Source organism: Erpetoichthys calabaricus, chromosome 3 (assembly GCF_900747795.2).
Source record: "Erpetoichthys calabaricus chromosome 3, fErpCal1.3, whole genome shotgun sequence".
NCBI lineage: Eukaryota > Metazoa > Chordata > Cladistia > Polypteriformes > Polypteridae > Erpetoichthys > Erpetoichthys calabaricus.
The window spans coordinates 96,239,049-96,260,001 of record NC_041396.2 but is presented as its reverse complement, the minus strand read 5'-3'; the positions used below and the strand labels follow the sequence as shown (position 1 = coordinate 96,260,001).

The 20,953-nt window shown below is 37.8% G+C and overlaps 1 protein-coding gene and 1 long non-coding RNA gene across 3 annotated transcripts in view; one reads left to right on the top strand and one right to left on the bottom strand.

The window, feature by feature from the left end:
• The window catches only part of LOC127527070 (uncharacterized), a 251,752-nt gene extending 238,810 nt beyond the window's left edge, over nt 1–12,942 (bottom strand). Inside the window, exon 1 of the long non-coding RNA XR_007934438.1 lies at nt 12,881–12,942. This is a non-coding gene — a long non-coding RNA (uncharacterized LOC127527070). The remainder of the gene's footprint in view (nt 1–12,880) is intronic.
• Nucleotides 1–19,699, top strand: part of LOC114648259 (cathepsin B-like) — a 29,624-nt gene extending 9,925 nt beyond the window's left edge. For both annotated transcript variants that reach the window (XM_028797199.2, XM_051924619.1), the window contains exons 4-10: nt 2,235–2,349; nt 5,821–5,939; nt 6,047–6,132; nt 12,184–12,330; nt 15,556–15,672; nt 15,995–16,123; nt 18,240–19,699. In XM_028797199.2, coding sequence (XP_028653032.1) covers nt 2,235–2,349; nt 5,821–5,939; nt 6,047–6,132; nt 12,184–12,330; nt 15,556–15,672; nt 15,995–16,123; nt 18,240–18,337 — 811 coding nt within the window. In that variant the 3' untranslated portion in view covers nt 18,338–19,699. The remainder of the gene's footprint in view (nt 1–2,234; nt 2,350–5,820; nt 5,940–6,046; nt 6,133–12,183; nt 12,331–15,555; nt 15,673–15,994; nt 16,124–18,239) is intronic.
• Nucleotides 19,700–20,953: the final 1,254 nt, after the last annotated feature.

The window sequence follows — 20,953 nt, the reverse complement described above, 5'->3', positions numbered from 1 at the left end:
GGTACCCTTCATTAGAACCAGCAAACCCTAAAAAACAGCCTAGAACCATTCTTCCATCAAACTTTACAATAGACACTGTATAGTCTGGAAGGTGGTATTCTTCTGCCATCTGCCAAACCCAGATTCGTCATCAGACTTTCAGATAGTGAAGCATGATTGATCACACTACTGTTCTAGAGACCAATGGCAATATGCTTTACATCACTCCAGCCAATGCTTGGCATGGCATTGGACATAGTGATCTTAGGCTGGTGTGCAGCTGTTCAGCCATGGAAACCCATTTCATGAAGCTCTCGACGCACTGTTCTTGTGCTAATGTTGTTTCTAGAGACACTTTGAAATTCTGCTGTGAGTGATGCAACAAAGGAAAGGTAATTTCTACATACCATGTGATTCAGCACTCAGTGGCCCCAGTCTGAGCTTACATGGTGTGCCATTTTGTGGCTAGGGTGTTGTTGCTCCTAGACTCTTCTATTTCACAACAGTAGCACTTACAGTTAACCAGTGTAGATCTAACAGAGCAGAAATTTCAGTAGCCACATTTAAAGTCACTGAGCTCTTTAGTATGACCCATTCTACTGCAAATGGAGTTCAATGGAGATTGCATGGCTGTGTGCTTTATTTCATGCACCTGTAACCAATGTGTGCAGCTGAAACACCTCAACTTAATAATTTGGAAGGATGTCCATATACTTTTGGCCATATAGTGTACATTGTTGAGTAGTAAACAAAATTTACATTCAGTCGAACTTCTCATTAGTGAAAAGGAAACTCGAATTGCATAGGAAGTTGTGTTTGGGCATAGCCTTGAGTAAAAAAGTACCAGAAATATCTAGATTGTTTCATAGTGTTACATTCCTGTACAACTCCAGACTTGTTAAATATGCAGTTTCTGTTAGAAATGTCTGAAAACACATTCTCGTGATGGTAACAGACGTTTCTGTTGTCTTTGGGGTGCCCTGATTTCTATTTCTCATTACTTTTCTGGTTTTGGTAGATTTGCTTTTGAGTTCAAAATGACAGAACTATTAATGAAACTCTAGTCCTAGAATGAATCAGAAGTGCTACACCAATATCTGCGTACTGCCAACCACAGCTGAACTGTTTACCTCAGAAACATTTTTCCAGCCCCGTTTTAAAGTGACTGCTAGTAAATGTACTGTATAGACTTCGCCTTACTGGTGATAGCGGTCACTGAGACATTAAAACATTTGCTACTTTATCTTTGCTTGCACAAAAGTCCACTGTCTGTGCATCACTACTGCTGCATTTACATTGTAAGAACATACAGTAATCGTCATTTCTCAGCTTCCAGAGTTTCAAATGGCATCTGTTAATATGTTACTTTGAGTCAGGCTTTAAATGTTCAGTCCAAGCTCTTAGGACATTAATAGGTAAATTATAAAATGAAAAGTAGAATAATACTATAAATCTGCTAAAAAAAGGCACTTTACAAGTTGGATTCAGCTGTTCTGTTGTAACATATCTTGTAATATACATAAGAACGACTAACCTTTTAAAATATGTGGTCATTCTGTATGATCATTAGCTTTGTCATATTTTAGAGATCTTCACTTGTAGTCCTGCAGGGCTGCAGAGGCAGCAGCTTTTTGTTCCAAACCGTTTCTTAGTTAGAAGACTTGGAAACTTGGTATTTAACTACAGTATATTGCTTATTAGTTCTTTCAGTCCTTCAAGACAAGTTTTAACCACATTGTAGAATTTCCTTTTCTGAGAACATTATCCTTATGTTATGTGGACCAGAACAGATTTACACTTCCCGATCCTCCCCTTTTCTCTCTCATGCACTTTTAAACATTTTATTAACACAGATAACTTCATGATGCACACTTGCCATTGTAAATGGAACTAAGTTAGCTTAAGAGCTGGTGGTTTCTTTGCTATTTACATTTCATTATTAACTGTGGCTAGACAATAAAACGGGAAACAATTAAATCCTAACTTAAATAGGCAATTAAGCGTTCTGAATCATAAGTTCGTTAACTGAAATTAAGCCCACAAAACATATTGCTGTAACAGATAATAAATGGGTTCTAATGAATTAATTGTTGAAGTGAAAATCTGCAGCCACTGCTACCCTCCAGAACTGTGTGTAAGGATCTGCTCTCTACAATGTAATTAAAATTTGTATTAGATCCCAGCCATCCACTGTATATTTGACTTTTTAGATGTTTTCTCTTATTGGCAATAATTTACATTTATGACTTTTTTAGGGTGGAGTTTGCTGGAAAGATTGAGCTGCCTGATAATTTTGACTCTAGAGAACAATGGCCAAACTGCCCAACAATCAAGGAAATCAGAGATCAAGGCTCTTGTGGTTCTTGCTGGGTAAGAGTTCACTTTATAATGTATGTTAAAAGTGTATAGATTTAAATAGTAATGTGCTTGTCCTAGGTACAATGATGGACTGCCACCCCTATCCAAAAGCCCTATTATTTTTATACCTGAGAGGTGGTGCAAAGTAATTTTTACTGGAAGACCTTAGTAATCTTAATCCCCTCCAACTCTTTTGTGTCAGTAACTTTTCACGGACTGTACGTTCACATCTCAGTAAAAGTTACAGAGTCTTTTACCGTCTACAGAGACTTTTACCGTGTAAAAAATAACCTGAGGTTAAACTACTCCTGTTCAAATCAACATGTCAGTAAAATTCAATCATATGAGCAGTTTGACTAGGACAATAGTTACAGAGGTCCTCCAGTAATAATTACTTTACAGAGTGCCTGATATGGAAAAATAGAGCTGCTGATGTAGTTGTGCACGCTGAATAACATCCTCTTGGTGGTCTGTCGGCATTCTGATACACATAATTTATATTGAAAAACAGGTGGGTGCGGGGCTGTCTCCTTTTGAGGTGCAAAAGGACATATTGCTCTTGTAAATAAAGGTTGCTAATGTGGTCTGAAATGACAGTATGCAGATATTAACTAAAGGGAATGGGGAAATGTTAGTACAGAGGAAAGCACTGCCGGTAAATTGCTGATTTGGTGTAAAAACTTATCCCATCCAAATAGAGCTTAAAAAATGACAGAGGTCCTCCACTAATTATTGCTTTATTCCAACTCCTGGTGTAAAACTAATCCCTTCCAAACAGGGCTGAAAATGTTTGTTTCCTTGTGTCCACTACTATAAACACTAGCTCCCCATGACCCCAAATTAGATAAGGAGTTTAAAAATTGGATGGATAGATCAAATTGTACTGCTTGTTGAAGTGTTTGTGCAGAATGTCCATGTACTCATCAGAATAATGAGAATTGTAAGTCAGGGTGCACATTATTGAATTGTAAACACATACTATATACAGTATAATAAAAGCAAGAATTATGCCAGATGAAGGTAGAGCTATTTGGCCCTTAGACTGTAAGCAGTATTACATACAGTAGATACACACCAACCTCTCTAAGTTACATCTGTATTGTAGATTCTTTTACTGGGCACATCACTTGTACCTGAGTTTCTTTGAAGTTTCCAAAATTGTACAGCTACTTAGATGCCAAAGGTTCACGCAATGAGTATGACGTGTAACATAAGATATTCCACAGTCCAAGTGATTTCTTTTTCAAACTTTAAAAGTATAAATTCCAAGAAAAACATCTTATAAAATTAGGAACAGAATTTCATAATACACAATAACGGCTTCAGGGTGATATTTCAGTTTCATGTTTGTATATCTGTTATATTTTGTGTTCTCTGCAGTACAATTATGTTGTCAATTTCATGTTTTACAATCAGAAAACAATATGCCTTTATCCCTTGCCAATCAAAAACACAGAGTCACTTTACTGGTTATAGTAAGATATATAATGTACTGTTCACATGTTAATGTGGATATTACCTAGTACTACGCTATCAATAATAACAACTTGTACTTGTCTATTTAAGTATATATTGTAAAGTCAAATGTTTCTGTCTGAACTAAGCAAATAATTTATGTTTATAACATGAACATTAACTTTGTATTCATTACTCTTTCTAAACAGAATTAATTATTCTTTCATTCATTACTTTTAAACAGAATTGAATATGTCAGATTGTCAGATGGTAATTGATAAATATAACTGTTGGGTGTTCACTTCTTTGTTAAGAATACATACTGTATGATCTACAGCAATGTCTCATTTTACAATGAATTAAATCTCTCTGTTATAATAAAAAAAATCCTGGGATGAGACGTGACTTTTTCAGAGAGATAATTTCACGTCCCACGAGACGAGACTTTGTGCCAAGAGATTTAACCATGCCTGGGGCCAGAATATAAAAGACATAGAGTAGACGACAAAGTAGAATGTCGTAAAGAATTCAAAAACAGTTGGTGCGATACACATGCAGAGCAGGTTAGAGATAATGAAAGTACTAAAATTCGAAAGTCTCAAAAAAAATGATAGTAAAGATCGCATTAGCGCAAACAAACGGAAATTATTACTCGGTGAAATAACGGAACAGCAAAAAGAGATTGAATATATTGTTCGGATTTAAACTTTAAGTCAGAGACTTTTAGATTGTCTAATTCGTGTTGTCATCAGGGAGAAGTAGTGTTTCTTCCCAATGAAAGGGCATATCCGCGAGAATTAAAAGATTTGTTGTTTAGTGAAAGTGAAATCCACATATGCGAGCAACAGAGATGTGAAGTTGCTGGCATTAGCACAGGGCTTTGGGTGACAAGCGAAGCAAGCAGGGGGCGAAGCCCCCTAGTTAAGAATTAATATAAACTCTGTAGCATTTTAGTGCAGTGGTTAGGACTGTGTCTTCATCTAGTGTCCTGTGCCCAGTTATTGTCTGTGTGGGGTTTGCATGTGTTCCCAGTGTTGTGCAGGTTAGGTTATGTGGTTATTCTAAACTGGCCCTGTGTAAGCTTAGGTGTGTGCATAAGTGGGTCTTGTGATGGACTGACTTGTACCTGGTGATGCTGGGATGGGGTTCAGCATCCTGTGACCTTGAATTAGATTAAGTGATTTTGAGAATGTTATGCTATTAATGCAAAGTTTTAAATGTGTAGTGCATTCTGTGTGTTTTGACTAACTGCTTATCTGATGAGAAGTCTGAAAATTGAAAGTATACCTTATGAGAAGGCTTTATGAGTCGTAGTGGACCCGACACTGTCAACTGCCTGACAGCGTTCAGTAGACATTAAGAAGGTTAACAAAATGTTAGGTTTTCTAGCACGATGCTCAAACTTTATAATGCAAAGGGTGAAGCCTCATCTGGAGTACTGTATACAGTTTTGGTCTCCAGGCTACAAAAATTACATAGCAGCACTAGGCAAAGTTCAGAGAAGAGTGACTAGGCTGATTCCAGGAGTACAGAGGGTGAGTTATGAGGAAAGATTAAAAGAGCCTTTTCAGTTTAAGCAAAACAAGATTAAGAGAAGACAGGATTGAAGTGTTTAAAATTATGAAGGAAATTAGTACAGTGGAGCGAGACTGTTATTTTAAAATGAGTTCAACAAGACCACTGGAACACAGTTGGAAACATGTTGAGGGTAAATTTTACACAAACATTAAGAAGTTTTTCTTTACACAGAGAACCATAGACACTTGGAATAAGCTACCAAATAGTGTGGTAGACAGTAGGACTTAAGGGACTTTCAAAGCTAGACTTGATGTTATTTTAGAAGAATTAAAAAGGATAGGAACGGAAAAGTTTGTTGGGCTGAATGACCTGTTCTTGTCTAGATTGTTTTAATGTTCTGATGTTCTAATAATGACAGATGGCATCATTAAAGGAGTTTAGGTTTAAATGTTAAAATTTTATTAAAATTCTTAAAAATCTTACATTTTAGTTTTGTCATTTTACCTCTAGGCATTTGGTGCCACTGAGGCAATGTCTGATAGGATCTGCGTTCATTCAAATGGGAAAGTCAGTGTTGAAGTCTCTGCAGAAGACCTGCTTTCTTGCTGTGGATTGGAATGTGGAATGGGGTAAGACACCTATTGTGTTAATGACTAAACTTTAGTCAATGGTTTGGGAATACTTCTGCTTTTTATGTAACTTCTGTACTTATATTAATATGATATTATTTCTATAGTTGCAATGGAGGCTACCCCTCTGGTGCCTGGCAGTACTGGACAGAGAAGGGTTTGGTTTCTGGTGGACTGTATGACTCGCATGTGGGTAAGTATATGTAGATATTCATTTCACAGTATAGCAACATAATAGTTTCAAACTGGGTACTTTGGTCCCCCCACTACATCTTGCTGGTTTGATTAATTGGAGTGCTGCCTTTTGCCCATTGCCTTCCACATCCCTTAATTAAATTAAAAAGGTTTGAAAATGTTGTGCTAAATAAAGAAGTATTGAAACTAAAATCGGAAGGTGTCATGTGTTCATGATTTTTGCTTAGTTATATCAGTAATACTTGTTGTTGCATTGATATATATATATATATATATATATATATTGTAAGAAAGAACACAGACAGCTGTGAAGTGTAGGGGCACCCGCAGGAAAACCCCATATAATTTAAACAAAACGAGGTTTATAAATGTGTTGAAAAGATAACACCTTTGCAGACACAGTTCTCCAAATAGACTGACTCAAGATGACTGAGCTTCCGCTGATAAGGACTGCCTGCAGGAAGAGGCGGGTCTAGGCAGGTGGACACCGGAAGTGACGTCAAGGCAAGTCATCAGGTCAACAGTGCCATCCTATCATTATCCAAGCCTTTAAGATGTCCTCAGTACGCACACGCATGACACTATATATATATTTAAGTTAATCTTATGTTTCTTGTATAGAAATGTAATCTTTTTAAAATTTAATTACATTTCTTAAAAATCAAAGTAATCTGTAAATAAATGACTAGTGTCAACATTAGTAGAGAATGATAAAGCCATGTCACTGGATCTATCACTGCTAATGTCTTCCAACTTCACACTTGGACAAACACCAAGGAGGTTAAAAGCAGATAAAAGTGATGCCTTTATTGACAAAAATACTCAAGGACTATTCTGTCAAAAGGGAGGATACAAACTGTAAGTAAAGAGCCTGCTTAAATTGGTCATTAGCACCTGGTTGTGTAGTGCATACCACCTGCTTGCTGACATGAATGAACTTTTCTCACATCCCATAATTCAGTTTTTCTCCTCTCTGTTTCTCCTTCCTTGCCTCTTTTCCTCTGGATAGCTGTGCCTCCATTTCAAGTTCTCCTCATGCCTTCAAGTCACCCATGACAAAAGTAATACAGTAATCCCTCCTCGATCGCGGGGGTTGCGTTCCAGAACCCCCCGCGAAAGGTGAAAATCCGTGAAGCAGAAACCATGTTTATATGGTTATTTTTATATTGTCATGCTTGGGTCACAGATTTGCACAGAAACACAGGAGGTTGTAGAGAGACAGGAACTTTATTCAAACACTGCAAACAAACATTTGTCTCTTTTTCAAAAGTTTAAACTGTGCTCCATGATAAGACAGAGATGACAGTTCCGTCTCACAATTAAAAGAATGCAAACATATCTTCCTCTTCAAAGGAGTGCGCATCAGGAGCAGAGAATGTCAGACAGAGAGAGAGAGAAAAAAGCAAACAGTCAAAAATCAATAGGGCTGTTTGGCTTTTAAGTATGCGAAGCACCGCCGGACAAAGTAGCTGCAAGGAAGGGAGCAAGCATTTTTCAGCATTTTTTAGAGGAGCATCCGTATCCTCTAGGCCAGTGTGCGAACAGCCCCTCTGCTCACACCCCCTCCGTCAAGAGCAGAGAATGTCAGAGCGAGAGAGAGAGAGGAAAGCAAACAATCAAAAATCAATACATGCTGTTTGATCTTTTAAGTATGCGAAGCACCATGCGGGAAGCATATCGAGCTTGCAAAGCAGCTGCACAGAAGAGAGCAATGTGAAGATAATCTTTCAGCATTTTTAGATGAGCGTCCGTATCGTCTAGGGGTGCAAACAGCCCCCCTGCTCACACCCCCTCCGTCAGGAGCAGAGAATGTCAGAGCGAGAGAGAGGAAAGCAAACAATCAAAAATCAATACGTGCTGTTTGATCTTTCAAGTATGCGAAGCACCGTGCAGGAAGCATATCGCTTGCAAAGCAGCCACATGTAAGCCCAGCAAAGAAGGGAGCACTGTGAAGGTAATCATTCAGCGTTTTTTGAGGAGCGGCCGTGTCCTCTAGGGGTGCGAACAGACCCCGTGCTCACAATATATTTGAGGAGTTTTATTTAATACATAATACACGCTGCGGTTGGGTAGCTTCTCAGCCATCTGCCAATAGCGTCCCTTGTATGAAATCAACTGGGCAAACCAACTGAGGAAGTGTGTACCAGAAATTAAAAGACCCATTGTCCGCAGAAATCCGCGAACCAGCAAAAAATCCGCGATATATATTTAAATATGCTTACATATAAAATCCGCGATAGAGTGAAGCCGCGGAAGTCGAAGCGCGATATAGCGAGGGATTACTGTATGATAAAAGTGGCCATAACACCTCAAGATACACAGAATAGGAACAGTGAAGGAACACCCAATCAAAAGATAGCAGCAAACTTTAAAATGTAAGATGATAAGGCTCGCCAGCAGCCATAGTAGGAGTGGGATATGCTAAAATAAGGGAGTCTTCGGCTTCAGTGCATGAATAAAGCTTGTGATTAATGGAGCTTCTGTAATATCAGTACGTAGATCATTCCAAAGTCAGGATGTTGGATGTTTAAAGGCTATGTCTTTTATGGCTGTTTAATTTATCCTTGTAATCAAGTTCTTATCGCTTTGTATACTCCTTGGTACGGTTAATAATAAGTTTGAGATGTGCTGTGAGGAGGGATATAAATATAGAGAAAACATTTAAGTGCCATGGCTTTCTGTGCTTCTGTGCAAATTTTAATATTTGTCAATGCTAACATGTATGTTAATAATGAAATTTGTTTAAAGAACAAATTTAAGCCATCAGTTTAACAAATTCTACAGTAGATAAGAATGAGATTAGCAGTGTTATTCAACAATATGATTGGCAAAAGGAAAACTCAATGATCAATGCCATATACAGTTATAAATAATCTGTGTCATATAAAAAAATGATTCCCATCAAGTCAAAGCAGAAAGTTGATGTTTTGCATTACTGTTTTGTAAAATGTCTAGTCAAGATTTTTGTTGCAACTACGCTAGTTTTTATCACAATTCCTTTATTATACTTAATATGTATTTTATTTTTTTCCTTAAGCTTGTAACATAACCTAACATTAAAATTCTCAAGACCATTCAATCCAGATCAGAGTCACAGGGGTCTAGTAGCACTGGATTCAGGGCAGAAAGCCACTTGGACCGAGTGCCAGCTCATTCCTGACATTCATCTAATATACACACAATTCAGATATGGGAGGAAAACCCAAACAGACACTAGGAAAGGTGTAAATTCTGCATAGACAGCAGCTGTGTTTATGACTGGAACCCAGGAGGATGTATCTGTGAAGTGGCAGTGCTAAATACTGTGCCACATTTTGTCCTCTTAAGTAATGTAATTAGGATAATTGAGAAATATTTCAAAACAATTACATTAGTATATAAATGGGCGGCACGGTGGCGCAGTGGGTAGCACTGCTACCTCGCAGTTAGGAGACCCGGGTTCGCTTCCTGGGTCCTCCCTGCGTGGAGTTTGCATGTTCTCCCCGTGTCTGCGTGGGCTTCCTCCGGTTACTCAGGTTTCCTCCCACAGTCCAAAGACGTGCAGATTAGGCGCATTGGCGATTCAAAATTGTGCCTGGTGAGTGTGTGCGCCCTGTGGTTGGCTGGCTCCCTGCCCAGGGTATGTTTCCTGCCTTGTGCCCTGTGTATGCTGGGATTGGCTCCAGCAGACCCCCGTGACCCTGTAGTTAGGATATAGCGGGTTGGATAATGGATGGATGGATGGATAGTATATAAATCATTTCATGTAACAGACTTAAAAACTCCCCCTCTCTAATTCTCAGAGAAGACACAAAAAGCATTTTTATGTAATTGTTTCCTATTACTACTATATGTGTTGGGATTTCATAAATTGTATTTCATTTAACCTAATTTTAAATAAAACTTTTTCTGTTGTCTCATGTTAGGTGGGTTAGGAGCAAGACTCGACAGTACGGTGACAGTGTTACTATAGGTTATCACAATAGGCTTTCGATGAAGGAGTAAAGTCACATCAGGTGTTATGTCAAAGAGAACTGTTAGAGGATTAATTATGACTGTGAACCCAAGATAATCTGATTTTCACTTTCCTCTGTACGGTCTGATCCTATAAACCTGTAAACAACCACATTTTTACTAGAAGCTTGAACATTAACTTAGTTTCCCTCCTATTTTTTTCTTAATTTTCTATCCCTTCATTGTTCCCTGATAACTACTAGAAATGCTTTGAAAAGAACTATCCATAACAGCACAGCTACCATCTGTGGAAGGAAGGCTGTCATATTGGATTTGTACACAGTGCTTATGGCTGTAAGAGCCAAAGAAGGATAAGACAATGGATAACTAAATTGTATGCTTAAATACTTCTGTATATACATTGTAAGTGCCAGGCAGGATTGTCCAGCATGCTGCCCAAGAGAATAGGGTGACCCTTGGGCATGATGGGTGCTGTGAATTAGCCCTGGTGGTGTCCACATGGTTACCAAGGTCCTGGGATGCTGCCATCCATCGGATGGGAGATAAAGGTACAGTATTCTGAAATAGGAGCCTCTCCCCACTGCTCCTTTGTGTTGTCCTTCCATCCCAGATGAGAGTCTGCCACTGTCCTACCATTTCGGCTTCTCTTCTCAGCAATGGTTCCCCTTTTCTCCCCAGCAGAATGACGGATAATCCTCCCTGGCACTTACAACATGTAACTTGTATTTTTAAATACTTGTTGTGTATATACTTGTATGCTTACCTAACTCCTTATTGAATTAAATAACATATTTAAGTAGAAAATGCTTGAATATATATATATTATTTTAAGCAAACATTCTATCCTCATTAGGAATTAGTTTTCCTTGCTTTTCTGCATTAAGAACGTTTACCTTAACTTTTCCTCTCAATTATTCTAGACAAAGTAACATATGCTTAGCCATGTGTAAAAACGGGCAACGATAAATAAATACCAAAAACATCAAAAGTTTGCTGGGCAATGAAGACAGATAAAATGGAATGTGTGTTTACATGCAGCTATGTAGTACAAAAATGAGTGCAGTGTTACTGTTAGAGACATGCACATCTGCATCAGCCTAAAAATTTGCATTCTATTTGCAGGTTGTTCAAATTGGAGTTTCTGGTGTGTATTTATTACTGTCTACACATTCACTGCATTCTTTTTTGGGTGTTGCAAACTTTATTCTGTACTCTTCTTGGAATACAAATGAGAGATTCAAAGTTGCAAATTCTAATATGTCATCCATGAGCCGAACATTGATGTAGGGATATGAAAGCAAAATCTGTGCTATTAGGTGAATTTACTTGAGTATAAAATGCACATTTTAGCTAAATTTATTTAAAATATACTGTTAACTGCTTGTCCATTTTTTACTTATCCAATTCATTGTCTTATGTATTTGGGATGTGTGAAGGATACACAAGGAGAACATGAGGACCAGGCCAGTATTCAAATCTGGGACACAGGAGCTTAGAAGCAGCAGTAATAACCTTTTTATCACTATGCTGCCAATTGAAAAATAGGTTTAACTAAAACTTCAATTTTAAAATCTGCTGAATATTTTCCAATTTTGAGAAACACTGCTAATGTTAACAAATTGATAATACAGTTTTAATTAGACATTAACGAAACAATTGTAAAGAACCCAATGCCAGCATGTGATGACCGAGAAACTGAGATCAGCGCATACTGTATTGTGTGTGGAGAAGTAGTGCCGGTCATAAAAAACTTGTGAGAAAACCAAGAAAAAAACTGAATCAGAGTCATGGTGTCTGTAATCTAGAACAACGGAGTGGTTTGTTTTTTTTTAAATAGTTGTACAGGGATGCATTTAAGAACTTTTTGTTTACATGTACATAAATATTTTTATTCCAATTGTCTCTAAATGTCAACATTTTTTAATTTCACATATAAATGAGTTATGGGCAGCAGTCCATTAATATGAAAGTATATTGTTGCAATGCAGATTTTTTTTGTACTTTTGTAAGAAAGCACAATATGAATGTGTTTTTGTCATTAGTGAATACTGGATTTTCCACAACTAATATCTCATGGTTTCCTTGGTTTGTGCAGGCTGCCGTCCATACAGCATTCCTCCCTGTGAGCACCATGTGAATGGCTCCAGACCTCCATGCACAGGAGAGGGTGGAAATACTCCTAAATGTCAGAAAAAGTGCGAAGATGGCTACACTCCCTCTTACAAAATAGATAAACACTATGGTAAGTAAAGTGAATCAGACATGAAAGTCAGAATATTTAGGAAGTGTTGTTTTACATAAATAAACACATTTTTTGGTTTTTAATATATGGGGAAACAATGAGTGTTTTAATGTTATGTTAAAACACAAAATAATATGCACAAAAACATAAAAATGCAAAGCAAAATATAAAACACCATTAGATAGATAGATAGATAGATAGATAGATAGATAGATAGATAGATAGATAGATAGATAGATAGATAGATAGATAGATAGATAGATAGATAGATAGATAGATAGATACTTTATTAATCCCAAAGGGAAATTCATATACTCCAGCAGCAGCATACTGATAGTTGTGAATATAGAAATATACTATGTGAAGCTTAGGCACGTACAATTTCCCTAATCCCCGACACAGACAGGCAGAACACAGGTTCAGCACAATACCCGGTTTATTTACAATTTTGTGCACAAATACCAGCACCAACACATACAATCCAGTCCCTTTTCAGCCTCCAGTCCATCCACCTCCACTCCTCCTCAGGCTTTGTCTTCTTCCTCCCCACTCTGGCCCCTCAATGGAGTGAGGCGGCTCCTCTTATTCAGGCCCCGGAAGTGTTCCAGGTGGCTCATCAGTATTACCTGGAATCACTCCTAGGTGTGCTGGAGGTCATTTATAGGGCTCTGCAGCTCCTCCTGGCGGCCCCCACGGAACCCAACAGGGCTGAACCAAACTCCAGCTCCCGGCATGCCCTGTGGGAATCCGCGGTGCCACAGCTGCCCAAGAGGGCTGTCCTCTAGTGTCCCAGGGGAGGTATTGCCTCACCAATGTCATCTTCCCTGGTCCTTCCACTCTGTTGGCATCCCGATCACATAGTGGCTGTGGCCGCCCATCACAACTATTATACAGAAGTGTAACATTCTGATCTGAAGCCTGCTCAATCTAATTTGTGGTGACCGAAAGATGGTGCCTATTAAAGCAGCATCAAACACAATATACTCGGACAAATGGAGAATGTGCAGCTCCACTAAGCAGCACCTGGGATTTGAAGGATTTGAACGTAAAACACTGGATCAGTAATGGGAGCAGCACTATTTATTGTACCAATGTGCCATCTAACTAAAATTAAAATAATGCAACTTATGAGTATGATATAAATAACCCCAACAAATTTAAATAAAAAAATAGCAGTGAAAGGCATCTAAAGCAGCTTGAGTATACCTAACAAAGTTTTGTAGTGACCATTAGAAGGAGTTTTACAAAACTCGCACATTTGCAATATAAAACTACAAAACATGGCACACAGAAAATATAAAGAACAGTAACAGTAAGTAGGGGTAAGTGTTTCATTAGGACTGAGTGATTCACTTGTAGTTATCATGACTTCAGATGTTTTGTGACATGTAGATAGACATCAGTACAAAATTGTTAATTAGAACTTTAGAACAATTGTGACGTGGACAGACCGTAAGGTTAACTGTGCTATTCACCTGAATTCTCCAATATCACATGTCGGCATTTGAAGGTCCCTAAAGTCCTACTCTCCACCGTACTTCTTGCTAATGTATCTATGGGTCTTTGCATGAAGAAAAACTTTATATTTGTGTAAAATCTACTTTTACCAACCTTCCAAGAGTCTCGGCTTGTTCAAAGATGCCCAAAATTCAAACTTGAAATTTTGAACTTGCCACAATACTTACATGTATATTATATATAAATATATGTTTAATGCACTGCTACCTATATATGGCCAATATTATAACTGAAATGAAAGTTCTTATGCAATGACACCTGGGAGAGAGACTCTGGCTGAAGGAGTGGAGGCATCCTAAAAAGCTGTGCAGATGGTCTGTGTTTGTGAGCGAGGGAGAGAGTGAGATGATCACGCACTTAAAGATCAGCAAACATGAGACCTGCTCCTCTGCTTAAATCCATTGTCCTGGGTATGTGGCCACTTATGAGTCTCAAATGGTATCCTGGCTTGGGCCATCTCACAAGGTTGTGGAAGGTCAGTGCAGATGTTGCTTTCTCTGACCCCAAATGAGTTATATGAGGTAGACCGTGAATGTGCAGACAGTGGATGCAGCAGAGAAAACATCATCATTGGATCTGCGTTGAATGAGCTCCGAAAGAATAGAGTGGCAGCAGCAGTGTTGGAGGGTGGCCTGAAGTCAACATTCAGTAAACCATGATTGAAGGATTGAGGGATAGACACTTTTATTTATTATGTTGTGACAGATACAGGGTGCCACCAAGCCCCAAACCTTGGATCTAACCAACACAACAGGTTTTATTATGTTGATACCTCACAAACGATTTCAGGACAGGTTGCACAAACACAATTTTGAATAAGTGCTTCTCCCTTCCTTCTTTACATTTCTCTCTCCACCCACCTCCTTCAAGCGAGTGTTGCATTTCTTCCTCCTGACTCTGACTCAGTTGGAGGAGGTTGGATGGCTTCCCTTTATGTGGGACCTGGGAGTACTTATGGTGTGAGGGCATAGCCTGATGGAAACACTTCCAAGTCAAGTAGGGATAATGAACCCATGCAGCACCTCCTGGTGACACCCATGGGGCCCAGCAGGGCTGACTCACATCATTACAACTCCCATGATGCACTGCAGTGTTCCATATGGCTAGTGAGGACCTAGGATGTTGCCATCTAGCAGATGGTGGATAATAATTTTCAAAATTAGGAGCTTCCCCCCACTGCTGCTTTATCTTGTGCTCCTGTCCGGTTAAGGGTCCCAAACTCATCCTTGATGGGATGCTAGATAATCCTGCCTGGAACTTATAAATGTATTAGGCTACCAGCACTGGTGATGATAAATACCAGCAAAATAATGCCCTAAAATCACATAAAATAATGATCTGTCATCATATTATTTTGTCATACCAAATTATATAGTATTAGAAGATATCTCAACATCAGCATCAAATACTCAACACTGAAAACAGAAGCTCTAATGGAAATTCATAAATTACCAACTTTTGCTTAATGGTCAAAGTGCTAAAACTTACTGTATGTGAAATCAGCTCCATTATGTTGGATTTAAAATTTGCCTGTACAGTAATTTGAAATTATGATTAGGTTAGGTTTTGTACTGATGATTGGGTTACTGTTATTATATTTTTTTCAATGTTATGTATCTTAAATACATTTTAATTTATAGTACCAACTCTGAGGATCTGATAACTATGATTTTAAATCATAACCTAGATTTTTTTGTTTTTTTAAAGGAAGTCAGTCTTACAATGTGCCAGCAGATGAGAGTCAAATTATGACAGAAATATATAAAAATGGACCCGTGGAAGGTGCCTTCACAGTTTATGAAGATTTTCTAATGTACAAAACAGGTGTGTGTATATTTATTCTAGTAGTCATGTAAAAACTTCAAAAGAGCTGTGTTTCAATCCAGTGACAGAGTAACTAATGGCTAGCTAATATTTCTGACTTGATAACTTATTCTTCAATAGTCTTCTACAAATGGCAACAGACACTGGATTCAAAGCTGGGGTGCAATTAATCAATCCACGTTGAGGTGTCTTACTGAGCTGATTGCTTTAGTCTCCATTGTGAATTTGAGGCCATGTTGCCACGTCATAATGCTTGATCTTTTAAATGTAAGTGCTGCTGAGATGTAGTTGAGTTACTAGTTAATTGTCATTTTTTCCTTAGGGGTATACAAGCATGTGAGTGGTCAGGCTGTTGGAGGTCACGCCATTAAGATCCTTGGTTGGGGAGTTGATAATGGCACTCCATACTGGCTTGCAGCGAACTCATGGAATACTGATTGGGGTGATAATGGTAAGTTTAAAAGATTGGCTAATAATGTCATGGTTTTCAAGGTTTTTTTTTTTTTGTTCTTTATTTTGGATTCCTTTTTAAACTTTTTGGGATGAATCCTAAGTCAGTTATGTAGATCCATGTTGTGATTATAACAAGTTAACAGCACTCTTTTAATCGTCAAAGGTTGTAGTCTTTACAGAGAATCTTTCATTAAGAATATCATGTTAGTAAATCTAGCCTTATGATTCCTAGTCTTAAATCCTTAGCTACAAAACTACACTTCCTACTTAGATTGTATAATGTTGGCAGAGACATTGTGTAGTGTGGCTTTTTTAAGATCATCACAACTAGTCTATATGGGTCATCTAGTCACCATGCACTTTCTGGTGAATACCACCCATTCATGACTGTTTATATAATGAAACTTCACAGAATTCTGCTTGCAGGTATAACATCCATCCATCCAGTCATTTTCTGAATTCACTTGTCACTTTAAAGCAGTCTATTCTTGTAGCTATTCTCTAATCCACAGTCTATGCTTGTAGGTTTAAGCACAAGGCAGGAACCAGCCAAGGACTAGGCGCACACACACCATCACAGCTGGATCTGTTAAGAGTCATTGGTGTTAACTTAAATGCACCTCTTTTGGACAGATGTTATGCATGTTAAACTCCATAGAGACAATGAACTGCTCAGCATTCAGACCAAATGAGTGGAACAGTGCTAACTGTGTGAATCTGTGCAGCAGAATATATATCCTTAGACGTGGAGAGTCAAATTACATACCTGGAGGGCTGCACTGGCCGCAGATTTTCATTGCAGCCAGTGTAAAAAGAAGCCACTTACTGTATTATTGAAACAATTGTATTGCTCAGTTTTAGTTCACTCCCGTGTTAAGAACTGGAAACCAGCAGTACTTGTGGTCTTTACTTGCTTTTTCAGCAAAAAGGAATCAACAGCTAACTTGTTTCAATTAGTGTTCATCATAAAGGAATGACTAAGAATTACCAAAGTGCTCGGGCTCACCAGAAACGTTGATCTTCAGAAAAGGAAAATTTGCAATATTATAAGCTTCTGTCATGGAATAATGCTTTGTTCACATGCTGATGGAGTTTTTGAAGCTTCGACTTGTGACATTTCAACTTCCCATGTCATTATGTTTGCATGAATTTCTGGTTAGAGTTTTTGGGAGAAAGCTAAGGTTGCTGTGGATTTTTTTACTTGCTCTGAGAATAAAATTTTAAAAAAAAGTAAAGATAAATTGCATGTTTTCATGAAAATAAAGTGCAAAATAAATGTAATAAAGGGGTATTGTGTCACTCCAAATGTAATTCGACCACAAAAATGCCATTTTTGGCTGACTGGGTTATTTTTTTTTATTATTTTAATTTATACAGTAGACTGAAGTGAAAGGGTCAGCATTACATTACAACTTAAAGAATTTGGGGAGATTTGTTTTCTCTGAATTGATTGACCGTGAGCTGTTCATGTCAAATTTCTGACTTGGGAACTTGGGTCTACCATCTATCTCATAGTACATGAATGATGCTGAATAACCATCCATCCATCCATTTTCCAACCCGCTGAATCCGAACACAGGGTCACGGGGGTCTGCTGGAGCCAATCCCAGCCAACACAGGGCACAAGGCAGGAACCAATCCTGGGCAGGGTGCCAACCCACCGCAGATGCTGAATAACATGCAGGAGAAATATAATTAAATATACTGTGTCATTAAGAAAGAATTGGTTTCTTATTACGAATTTGGTAGATTCAGAAACGGCCTTCTCAGAATGTAGAGTTGGATAGCCCCATTTTTATAATGTTAAGGAGTTCTCAAATTAAGAGTGTTTCCAATTTACCAGGCTACTGTTTTACGTAGACTGTGCTCTCTCTATTTTTAGGTAGCCTTCATGGTTAACTCCGTTTGAGTATCACAACTTCATAAAACCAATGCCATTACTTTAACTCCTCTGGGCAGTTTACTTCACTTTCAGAACATATGCAGTACAAGAGAATAGCCTTCTATTATGTCTTTAAGTCAGCCATCCAGACAAGTACTGTATGTTTTGTCATTGTGTTTGCTTGGCAATACCATTTTGGATTTAATAGCTAATGCTGTGTGTTTCCCTTTAGGCTTTTTCAAAATTCTGCGTGGAGAAGATCACTGTGGAATTGAATCGATGATCGTGGCTGGGATCCCAAAAGATACATCTTCTGCTAATCTGCTTTAAGTTCAATGGAATGAATTTGAAGCATATTGGCTTTTCCCTTTTTATTTTCCTTCTGTGCAAGTCCCGACGGGCACCAAGTGCCAGGGGATGGAATGATGTAGACATCTTCTTAGTATCCAGCTGTCTGCTCTCTTATTTAAAATGCTGTAACACTGAGCACACATTTAGCTGCATTCTCCTCAACTCTGGGAGTAACAGCAGATGTAAACTATTGAGATCCTTTTTATCATCTGCATTTCAAATTCTGAGAGCTGGGAAAAATGAATTTGACACACCAATCGTTTTATGATCTTATCAAATTTGAATGCTTTTTGAACACCTAAATGGATAATGATATGCACTCATTTACTGCACAAAATGTTTTCTTCTGCTGGTCAGTAGATAGATTAACAGTTATCTGAATGTTTTTAAAGACTGAATAAGATTTTATTTCAACAAATAGTATACTTACTCCTTTTTTTATAATTCTTTTAGTGAGGCACATTGAATTGTGGTACTTTGTGCCATAGCTTCACGTAACTTGTAGTCCATGAAGTCAATATTTCAATACCGTTTTAAAGCATTTCAAAAATGTCATGGTTTTAGGAGAATTTTATTTAAATGATTATTTTAAATAAAGACTGACAAATTGCACTGAATCTAGTGCGCATTTGAGATTTCTCTATTTCTTCCACACTAAACAATGAGGCACACCATTGACAGCACAAGTGGAAAATACGGGGAGCACATGTAAAGCAAAAAATAAGAATTGCCTGTTAGTATAACGGGTAATGGGAATCGGCAACAAGCTACTGATGTTTTCATGGATGCATATCCTTCAAAAAAGAGTGAGAAAAGTTAATATTAGCTAACCAAAGAACTTAGATTTAATGCAGTGGCCTTCTTTAGTCTGGAAATGTGTCATAGTTGTAGTTTACACTTTCCTACCACATTTTTATTTCAAGTGGATTTTAAGTTATGGTTTGACACAATAGAACAAACAAAACATATTATTAAACATAATAATTGTACACTCAAACTTTTTTGGCTTTACCAGGATAAATTACTCTATGTTTGGATACATAAAGAAAAAAGTTACTATTAAGTATAAAGTGCAATTAATACATTTCCTTAAGAATCAAGTTGAGAATGTGCTTATTTGAAAATGTTGTGTGGATGTTTGGATGTTTTCTTTTAATATGTTGGGACGTGGCTAATATTTTTTTAAATGAAAATACAATCTTAACAGTATGAGTATCACATACAAAGAGATTAATTGTCATTTTAAATTTTTAATAATTTTTTTTTCTAAATGTATGAACTATGAGTTAACTGATATTGTTTCTTTTTTATTTAAATAAAGCCAATAAAAGTTTCATGAAACTTCGAGTTGCTTTTTTATTAAGTATTCTAAAGGCGATCATTTAAGTTCATATAATTTTTTTTTACACCACCTGGCAATTAAATCCTGGTTTGGCACTCACTCTTATTGGATTATATTCAATACATTATTATTTTTAGTTTCCTTATGTCCCTTTGGTGTGTGTGCATGTCGTGGACACTGAAATCATCATTTTTTTAAACAGCAGACTGCTTATATTATATACATTTTTTTTTAATGTTGCTCAAACACACCATGATGAACTATTAAAGAACTAATTTACAAAGGAATTTACAGGGCCTTTAATGCAATTTAAGTAACTAATTTACAGGGCAATTTATATTGAAAGCATCCTCTCTTTTAGACTAATATTTTATGACCCAAATACATTTATTCATTCTTTCAGTACTGTACCAGTAATTTATACATTTAATGTACCTGTTTTGTTATCCAATGGATTTATGGTGCTTTTAGTCAAAAATTAGTCAATTCCTTTTATAAGTTAATGGTGTCACAAAAATCAGATACAGGAGTCATAAAAAAATTTGGGGCACCTGTATAATATCCCCTGGCTGCAAATGGGTAAATTGCTAGTACTGATTTGCTCAGAACGGAGTCCAAAACAGAACTGATTAGGTTAGTCAAATATAGCGGCTTTAAAGGCCAGAAAAGGAAGTGAAGTCATCGAGGGTGGAAGGGTCCTCTTCCATAGGTTCAGACCCAGACGTGATGTCATCAAAAGGCCCGAAGTCTCTTCGGTCATGGGTTCTTCACTGGAAGTGACGTCATTCCAGGGTCCACAAACCAGAAGTGACGTCATCAGGGCCAGGGGGAATTTCCTGTGAACGCTCTGCAGGAAAGTGAGAAAAAAGGTCAGTGCACTCCTCCACCCCCTGGTCTGGTGTGGAATTACTCTCCTTTAGACCATTTAGCTGCCTCCCATGCGCACGTGTGTGACAGTGGTAAAACAGGCACAGTAAGACATTTTACAAATACATACAGGATCAAAGCTTTTGGGCTGAGCTGTCCATCGACAGGAGACCTAGTTAGTCATATGGGTGTAATGTCACACGTTCCGGTGTGCTCAGTGTGATTTTAACATAAATATGGCACATCCAAGGAACTGAAAAGAAACAACATTGGAAGGGATGTCAGGGACTGAGATACAGTTAGGTCCATAAATATTTGGACAGAGGCAACTTTTTTCTAATTTTGGTTCTGTACATTACCACAATGAATTTTAAATGAAACAACTC